Source organism: Tupaia chinensis, unplaced genomic scaffold, assembly GCF_000334495.1.
Source record: "Tupaia chinensis unplaced genomic scaffold, TupChi_1.0 Scaffold142543_1, whole genome shotgun sequence".
Taxonomy (NCBI): domain Eukaryota; kingdom Metazoa; phylum Chordata; class Mammalia; order Scandentia; family Tupaiidae; genus Tupaia; species Tupaia belangeri.
Genome location: NW_006202392.1, coordinates 865,046 through 875,543, shown reverse-complemented (window position 1 = coordinate 875,543; position 10,498 = coordinate 865,046). Strand labels below are relative to the sequence as shown.

General features: G+C 36.0%; 1 protein-coding gene across 1 annotated transcript in view; it reads right to left on the bottom strand.

The window, feature by feature from the left end:
* PHF3 (PHD finger protein 3) overlaps positions 1-4,912 on the bottom strand; it is a 92,534-nt gene extending 87,622 nt beyond the window's left edge. Inside the window, exon 1 of the mRNA XM_006163540.3 lies at positions 4,644-4,912. Within this exon, the coding sequence (XP_006163602.1) occupies positions 4,644-4,887 (244 nt within the window). The 5' untranslated portion in view covers positions 4,888-4,912. The remainder of the gene's footprint in view (positions 1-4,643) is intronic.
* Between the last annotated feature and the right edge of the window lie 5,586 nt (positions 4,913-10,498).

Below are 10,498 nucleotides of genomic sequence, written 5' to 3'. Positions count from 1 at the left end.
TTTCCCTTTTATTCATAAAGAAGTAAAACCTTTCTCTTTTCTCTTTGCTTTCTTCTAAATATAATCTACTTTCATGTGAACCCTTCTAAGTATAATTTAAAATAAAATTTCATCAACATTACATAGTTTTATTCCGGTTTTTTTTTTTTTTTTGGAGAGGTTTTCACTATAGGGTACGTGCGCTAGCCAGAAAGACAGAGAGAGACAGAGAGACACAAAGCAAGAAATCACTCCCTGGGGGGATGGCCACGCCGCAATCCCTTCTCCTCCATTCTCCTCTCAGGATCTTGGGCATGCACGCACATGCGCCCGGCGTGAGTTTAAGCCACCGGGTCTGGGACTTGAACCACGGTCGGCTATATGGGAGTCCAGTGACATAGCCATTACACTAACTGCTGATCCCTATAGTTTTATTCTTAAAAGCTATGCATGTAACTTACAAAAATGACCAGTTCATCTTCTGTATAGTCAAAAGAATATATACTTAACCAATGTATTTTCAATTATTACTTTACATGTATTATATTTTAATTTTTCTGGTTCAAATGCAATTTTCAAAAATAAGATGAAGGGTGTAAGATTCCCTGATCAGAAGAAACAGGAGTTTTTAAAAAATTAACAAATACTAGTACTCGGAATAAAAATAGTAAAAAGATTCCAGTGCAAATATATCAGGTTGTCAGAAAAGTCATGATGTATTTTTCTATGTAAAACGGCATCATGACTTTTCTAATGAACCAATAGAATGAAATTATTCTTGCAGCTGGAACCACAGGTGTAATTAATTTAATTTACATGAATAGCTCCCAATATCCTCCCCCCCAAAAAGTACAAATAGGGAGCATAATAATATATAAAAATAATTTTACTGGACCAGAAAGCTATTATTAAGTTCGATGTACTGTCTAGTTAAAAAGTTTGTCTAAGACAAGCATGAAGCAAAAAAAAAAAAAAACCTTTACAAACAACTTCTAAACAAATCTCAATGACACACTAGAATTCTGTGACTGAACATTAAAAATGTAGGGCCTGCCAATGGTGCAGTGGTTAAGGCAGTTGGATACCACATAGCCGACAATGCGGTTTGAGTCCCAGATATGGTGGCTTGAAAAATACACTGGGCACATGTGCATGCATGCCCAAAGTCCTAAAAAGAGGAAGAGATGAGGAAAACAGACTGTCACATGATCATCCCCTATAGGGTGATGCTTTCTCCTCTCCCTCTCTCTGTCTCTCTCCAGCAGGTGCACGTGCTCTCTGGAACAAATTTTCTACAAAATGTTTTCTAGGTTATCCACAGTGGCACAAGCAATACGGCATCACTTAACAAGGCTGACACCACATGGGAGGCCTGGAATTGATTCCCAGACCAACCAAACAGGCTAAGCACAATAGTACACTTATAATCCTAGTTAACAGGAGGCTGAGGCAGAGGATGATGACCTGACAAGACCCTATCAAGTATACCTCTCTCCCACTGAAATACACACACACACACACACATGCATACACACACTTTTTACCATATATATATATATTCATATATATATATATATTCACACACACAAACACAAACACCAGCAGATGGCTTAATGGTTACATTGCTGGACTCCCAAGTAGTCAACTGCAGTTCAAGTTCTGGACCCAGAAGCTTAAATCTCACGTCGGGTTTGTGTGTGTATGCCCAAAATCCCAAGTGGAGAACGGAGGAGAAAGGATTGTAGCATGGCCATCTCTCCAGGGGGAGGGGAGCGATTTCTCGCTTTCTGTCTCTCTGGTGAGCACATGTTCCCTATAGCAAAAATCTCTCTTAAAAAAAGAAAGATAAATATGTATGTTTTCCATTTGTTTTCATTAAGAAATGTTTAGACCTTTTACTGAACCAAATATCCCAAGGGCAAAAGGATCTCTGAAGAAATCAAGATAAATCCCCTAAATCATGGTACAATAAAATTTAAACAATTATAGGCAAAAAAGCTTTTTTTAAACATGTTATTTTTATTTATTTTTTGGAGAGAGATTTTTGCTATAGGGTGTGTGCACTCGCCAGAAAGAGACAGAGAGACAGAGAGCAAGAAATCACCATCCAAGGGGATGGTCCCGCTGCAATCCCTTCTCCATTGTCCTCTCAGGATCTTGGGCACGCACGCACATGCGCCCAGCCTGAGTTTAAGCCACTGGGTCTGGGACTCGAACCACAGTTGACTACATGGGAGCCCAGTAACATAGCCGTTACACCAACTGCTGGTCCCAAAACACGTTACTTTTTTAAAGAATTATTTTTATTTATCTTATTTAACTTTGTTTATTCATTTTAATTTGAATGAATAAAGAGAAGGACAGAGTGAGAGACCAAGAAAAAGTGAGAAAACAAGCCGCCAGGTCAGGGACTTGAACCCTGGTCAGCCATGTGAGAGCTCAGCACCCTTAGCCACCATGCCAACTGCTTGCCCCCTAAACATGTTATTTTATTATTATTTTCCAATTTAACCAAAGAGAGACAGAGAGAGAGAGAAAGAGAGAGACAGAGTAAAGTGAGAAAGCCAGCCACCAGGTCCAGAACTCAAACCATGGTTGGCCATATGGGAGTCCAATATCTTTATCCACCCATGCCACCTGCTGGCCTCCAAAAGAGCTTTATTGTTAAGCTTCTCCCACATATCCTCTTAATTATTTAATATATATATATATACTACACAATTCTGCTACAGAATCCAATACAAATTGTAGCAAACAAATTTAATCTAAAAAAATTTAGAAAGTAATTCTACTTAAGTTCTTCACCAAGAAAAGCTAAAGTTTAAAAGATAAAAATCACAGAAGGCATTAGAAAATTACAACTCAAAAAAGTTCAAGTACTCCATAAAGGCGTTCTAGGTGTTCCATTACCAAAAGAAATGTTTGCCAAACTAAAAAGAGCTTTACAACAATCAAAAATTCCAATACCAATAAAAGTTAATTTTTAAAAAAAGGTTGGTAAGTAGAAATACGGTATTACTAAAGGAAAAGTGCAGAAAATGATCCATACATATGCCAATTCCAGACCCAACATAACATACCTGAAAGTAATTATAGTTCCAGCAACAAGCACATAATAATAAATGTTTTTCCTGAATTTGAACTAAACTGGAAAATAGTACACATACAACACTCTCCAAATTGCTTATTAACAATAAAGATCATTAGAACTACTGTACTGACAGAGGCACCAAAGTAAAAAACTTGAACAACGCATACATGAAACAAAATTTTAAAAGCTTTAAAACATTTAGAATACAACAACAAAAACAATGTAAACCTATGCAATAACACAACACAATGTAAAATTCAGGGATACACTATTAGCAAGCAATTCAAAAGGCCTCAGAATTTAAGGAGTTATTAAAATAAAAAGATGTATAACAGCTGGTAGGGTTTTCAGGCACCTTAATCTGACACACTATGGCCAACAGGAGACTACCTATTCCACACTTTAAACATTACTATATTACATTTAAAATATTGGGTAGAAAATACTAGAAAGAAATTTTTAAATATACTGAAAAACTGTACTACAAGAAAAATCTAGAGTCAATGAAAAAACAACCAAAGTAACATAAACCTGTGAACTACCCAGGAATGATAAGGGAAAGCCTCACTTCTCCATGTGAGGCTGATTTACTTTATTTAATTTTAGTTTACAGTTAAGCTAATTTCTCCAGTCTATAGCAATAGATTCTCTGCTTTTTAAAACACTAACTACTTGTTTTTATATAGAGTAACATAACCCAAAGTAATTTCTTATTAAGGATAGTTTAGCTTTAGAGAAAATTACTATCCTTGGTCCTTGAGCTACATCAAGTTATAGAGCAGCACTGTCCCACAGAAATAATACAAGCCACACACTTAATTTTAAATTTCCAAGTAGCCACTTTAAAAAAAAAAATTAATGAAATTAATTTATAGTTAACCAAAAATATACAATAGCACACCAACACTTAAAAATTGATAAAGTATTTTGTGATCTTTTTTCTTTATCACACTGAGTCTTTGAAATCTAATCTGCATTTATTTTATAGCACATTTCAATTAGGATCAGGGTCATTTCAAGTGACCAACAGTTACATCCAGCCAGTGGTGACTGCATTGGAACAGCACAGGTCTAGAGTTCTTATCTGTCTTTGAGATACATGTACAAAATACCAAGGGATCTGAAATGGGAGTAAATGTGTATTAAACTTTAGGGGCTGGGAAGGATACTGAGAAAGGTCAAGATAACTTTCCCACTTGATTCCAATAGGCCTAACAACATGCACCAATTTCCCAAGCAATCCTTATTTGTTAGGGAGAGTCCCAATTTAAACCTGCTGTCGTGATGTAATTAACAGCATCCCCTTTAATTCTCAAAAGTGTCCCACTTTAAATGATAAATTATATGGTCACCCTGCCTATCCATAATAAACTCGAAAATACCTCCATATTCCTTTTAAGAAAACTTAGATTAAGTTATAATTTTGATGCCTGGAAAAGCAGCTCTAAATTCAAAGGAAAGAACCCTAAATTCACTACCCTCGTCATCAAAGAAAAAAAAAAAAAAAAAAAAAAAAGCTGCTGAAAATTCTTTTTATTTAAATTGCAGACTAAAAAAAAAAAGTAAGAATTACCTGTTGAACAAGGCATCTGGAAATTGGGATCATTGCTATCCAAAACAGGCAAACAGAACTGGTTACTTGCAGATCCTAGCATAGGATCCTTATCGCTGAGCATGTTCTTCAGCGAGTCCTCTAAGACATTTTGACTTGTACTAAAATCCTCACAGACTTCATTCTCCAGGTTGGATCCTAGAAATAGGGCATCATCTAAGTGTTCAGTAGGAATTAAATGATTAAATGTATCAACTATATCCATGAAGACTTCTGTGTGTCTTTCAGCCCTATAGAAAGACAAAAAAAATACCATAAGAAATAAAGCTATAAACTGAAAATCACCTAATACCAAATTATTTTTAATAGTTTTGAGTCTAAGAGCACACTTAGGTATTTCTGAACTGTTGTTTGTTTAAAAAAAAAATCCTCACTGTTTTTAGAATATACATTTGGAAATGTAGAATGAATCTTACTAAAGTTTCTTCATCATGCACGTAGAATTATCATAAGAATTTTATGACTTAAACCAAAAAAATCATAAGTTTTTAAACATAACCTTTTCATAAATTAAGAATCAGAAACTACTTTTACAATAAATCTAGGTAAAAGATCTTAAATCAAATAATTTATTGTCCCACACCTATAAAGACTATAATATAGCCCTGTTTTTAATTACAAAGCACGTAATTTATGCAAAGAAAGGTAACGTACACAAACAAAAAGTTTTTGTGGGGATAGGGGAAGAAAAGAGTAAGAAATTATTAACTAAACCCCCCAAAAAAAATCAAAACTCAAAAATAACACATACAAAAACGTGCACATAAACACATTTTCTTTTTCTGGGTGTCCTCTTTAGGAGGAAAGAAGATAAATGATTAAAAATTCTGTATCCCATATTTAAATTTATTTTAGTGACCTATGTGTGGTCTATACAGATATCAAGTCAATCTCCTATTTGAATTGTACCTGCATACCAGGGTATTGCTCAGCAAGGTCACCTCAAGCTCTAAAGGAACTTCCATTATCAAAAGCTGCATTATTTTGGGACTAGCAGTTAACATAATGGCTATGTCGCTGGACTCCCATGTAGACGATCGCAGTTCAAGTCCTGGACCCATTAGCTTAAAACTCACGCCAGGTGCATGTGCGTGCGTGCCCAAGATCCCGAGAGGAGAATCAAGGAGAAGGGATTGCAACGTGGCCATCCCCCCAGGGAGGTGATTTCTCTCTTTTTGTCTCTCTGTCTCTGTCTGGCGAGCACACACGCCCTATAGCAAAAATTTCTCTCAAAAAAAAAAAAAAAAAGTTGCGTTATTTTCAATATTGGTTTTAGAGAGAACTGAATCAGCATACTGGAGGACAGGGGAGGGGAAGTTTACCCAAATAAGTCAGTCAGAAAAATCCACTGATTGATCCAGAGCATCCTAGACTCTGAAATTCCAAGACTTTTCAGATTAGCACCAAATCTACCACAGGTTTCTCAAACTGACATTGAATTCTTCCCCCTTTAAAAATGAGGGTAGAGAAGGTCAGAGCTCTTCTACGAAATATGTACTGGGTATATACTACATGCTATATACTGTGCTAAATATTTCACCAACATTTATATCACTGAATCCCCAATAATTAAAATAGGAGACCTATTATTATCCTTATTTTACAAAGAAAATGCACTTAAATAATTTAAGTGTCATTCCCAAAGTCACAAAGCCATGCTAAGATTTAAACATAGGTTTCATCAAGGCTTATATTCAGTAACTATCAGCCAGAAAGATTTGACTCATTAAGGACTCTAAAAATAATTTTCCACAATTTCCAAACAAATCAGTGGCTCCCTGGAGCCACAGATAAGGGAAGGATGAACTGCAAAGGGACAGGTGTATACTTTGGGAGACGATGGAAATATCCTAAATCCTGACTGTGGTAGAGGTTTCAGGAAATCTATTAGCTTTAAATAGATGCAGTTTATTGTACTTTGATTTAAAAGAAATATAAAAGCAGAGAAAATTTTCTCTCTCTCACAACTGTTAATCTCCTTTAAAATATAAGTTTCAGTATCTCTAGGCCAGCCAATGGAGTGGTGGTGAAGGCACTGGATTCCATATGCCTAAATCTGAGGTTTGATTCCTGGACCGGTGGCTTGAAAAACAGGATGCATATGACCAAAAATCCCAAAAGGGAGAAATGGAGAAGGGACTGCAGCACAACCACACCCCAATGGAGGGATGCTTTCTCCCTTTTTCCACCTCTTGTCTCTCTGTAGCAAGCACACATGCCTTCTGGCAAAAGTTTAAAAAAAGAAAAAAGAAATTTCCTATAGCTATATGACCGCCAGTATCTAAGAAAGGTTTAATTTATCATGTATCAGTAATACTTCCATTAAAACATTTTTTAGGTTTCAAAGAAATTTTAGTGTAATAAATTCTGCAATTAAATTTATAAAGAAAAAATCCTAAATATTTACAAGAGTAAGATTACAATTACTGATGAATTCATTTTTCTGAATATGCTGGAATCCACATTTTACTGCAGGCCAAAAACTACTTCCTCTTCAAGAGAGTTACAGTCCAATTAGTAGCCTTTTTTTCCCACAGAAAAATCAGAAAAGAGAAAAAAAAAGGCAATTCTAACTATAGAAACAAATGGGTAACTTTTCTTCTAAAGACAGTTTGTGAATCTATTGAAAATGAATTCACTTCCATAGCAACACAAGGATAGTAAATTCTACAAAGTTCACCTAAGGTTTTCCTGTGAAAATTAACCATATACTGTGAGCCTTCAAGTGCTGGGTACATTCAGAACATTCAGATTTATGGTCACATTTGAGATCACAAAGATATAGTCATCTAAATGAGCAAGATTTTTCAATATTGCTGTTAGTGAAACCATCCTAAAAATGCCTTCAGAACCTATGGTATATTGTTTAATCTCAATGGTAGGCAGTATTTACTCTTCAAAGATCAATAAGAAAAGAAAAAAAAAGTAAAGCATATTTGAGTAATATGAGTGACCAGAATTTCCAGAACTATTTTTTTAGTCAAAACTAGTTTGATTTATAGAGGATGCTTCCCAGTATTCAAATATATTATCAAGATTAGGCTTCCATGTTCAAAGTGAAGAAAAAATGGTTATGTATAACTAAGTTATATTTCTTTAACAATATCTTTTATTTCTTAAATAAATATTTACTGAGCACTACTATTTTGTGAGACACTTTTCAACAGACCAGTAAGAACAGGTCATCTGTAATAGAGTATGAAGATTCCCAGATTTTAGGTCCAAAAAAGTTAGTTTCCACAGAACACAACACAATAGTGTTTTACAGAATATGTTTTAAGAAAAATGGTTAAAAATTTAGTAAAACTGATCGTTCTTATGTGGTCCCAACCACTTCAGGAGGTAATACCAAAGGAAAAATGCCAAGGACCAGCAGCTGGCATAATGGCTATTTGGCTGGACTCCCATGTAGTTGACCGCTGTTCAAGTCCTGGACCCAGTGGCTTAAACTCACACCAGGCACGTGTGCATGCATGCTGCCCAAGATCCCGAGAGGAGAATGGAGGAGAAGGGATTGTGGCGTGGCCATCCCCTCTGGGGAGTGATTTCTTGCTTTCTGTCTCTCTGTCTCTCTGACTCTGTCTTTCTGGTGAATGCATGCGCCCTATAGCTAAAACTTCTCAAAAAAAAAAAAAAGAAAAATGGCCAAAAGTGATAGTACACAGTCATACAGGACTATTTTTAAAGTAACATTTATTAGGAGTATAACTTATGTTTTTAAAAAATCAGTTTCAGAGACCAAATGCTCAGTACCAAACATAAAATGAGTTAAAACTCTGATGCTAAACAAGAAAATGTTAACTAATTGTAGAAATATTAACTCACTTAAGAGTGACAAGACTGGGGCCAGTAGGTGGCGTGGTGGTTAAGATGCTGGACTTCCACATGGTCAATCCATGCTCAAGTCCCAGACGCAGTGGCTTGAAACTTACTCCAGGTACATAAGCATGCACACCAAAACTCCAGGGAGGAGAACAGAGGGAAAGGGATTGCAGAGTGGCATCACCCCTGGGGAGTGATTTCTCACTTTTCCTTTCACCATGTTTGTCTCTGTCTCCAGCAAGCACACATTCCCTAAGGCAAAAACCTCTTTAAAAAAAAATAATAATAATAATCTGAGGCTAGCAGCAGATGGTATGAAGGTTAAGGCAGCTGGAAGCCACATGGCTGACTGTGCAATTTGAGTCCTGTCCCCAGCAGCTTCAGAATTCAGAATCATGCAGGGTGCATGTGCAAGGTGCCTAACATCCCAAGAGAATGGAGAGGAAGGGACTGAGGTGTGGCCATTTCCTCTGGCAAAAGGAGGGGGGGATAGTTTCTCTTTCTCACACATGTGTATTCTCTTATCTCTCTCCAGCAAGCACATGTGCTCTATAACAAACTTAAAAAAAAAAAAAAGAAGAAGACTACTAATCTGAAATAGAATTGTCTGGAATATCTAGTATTGTGAATAGACTAAGATAATCAAATCTAATTAAGTGGGCAAATTAGACCTGATTTAGTATCTTTGTTATATAGACTTTCTGATTTAAGCAAATTTATTTCTTACTTTAAATTTTTATTAAAAATTTCCACATACTTGGCACTCTAAACTGAATTATTAAGACCTAAGGCTAAGGTGTATTTAAATGGCTAATAACATATATCCAGTTAAATCAATATTAATCATCTTTAGTGACATATATATATATCCAATATTAATCAACAGTAATAATCTTTCATGTTAAAGTCAGAAAGTATTTCTGGGTCCAGAGAAACACCTTATGTTTACAAACAAAAGGCACTCAGCTAAGTCAGAGATCTTGCTAATCTGCCTAATTTAAAATTACTTTTTACTCATGTTCATTGAATATGTACTACAGAGTATTATTATAGTAAGTATTGGTAAACAAATCCTACTCTCAAAATCAGGAACTCAGAATTTAAAACAGAATACAGACATATAATCAAGTACAACATAAACATCACAACAAAAAATAAACTACTACATTGAAGCACTGGAGAGAGTACAAGAGGAGTGAAACTCAGGCGGCCAAGAATAGCTATGGATATGACAGGGGAACTGGATACTAACCAAAGTAGTTGAAGGGAATACTACATGCTAATTATGAATGGCTCAGTTTACACCTTGTGGACTTTATAAAGACTCAGAATATAATGAAAAATAATTAATGCTAACATGATAAATAAAATTTACTGCAGATAACAAAAAGGTTAAAGCACTGGATCCAACATGGCTGAATGCACAGTTCAAGTCATGGAACCTGCGGCTTGAAAATCACACAGGGTGCGTGTACATGTGTTCCCAAAGCCCTGAAAGGAGACTGGAGGAAAAGGGACAAAGACATGGCCATGCTTCCTGCGGGAAGAGTTCTCTCCCTCTCTCTCTCTCTCTCTCTCTGGAGAGCATAGGTGCCCTAGAGCAAAAACATAAAGAAAGAAAAGATTTTAGTGAAGCTCAAGATGTTTCCCACTATAAAATACTTGCTTCATTTGCAACTGCAAACAAATTTAGTTTATACTAACAAAACCAACCTATATTTTAAATGTCTGAGATATGAACAGGCTGCAAAGATGAGATTTAGAAACTACCAGCACCACAAAAACAAGTTACTCTGCAAAAACCCACTTTAAATTAAGAATAAATTTTGGACCAGCAGATGGTGTTTTAATGGTTACATTGCTGGACTCCCACATAGTCTACTGCGGTTGGAGTCTCAGACCTGCCAGCTTCAAACTCATGCCAGGCGTGTGTGCATCCGTGCCTGAAATCCCAAGAGAAGAATGAAGAAGGGATTGCAGCATGGCCATTCCTG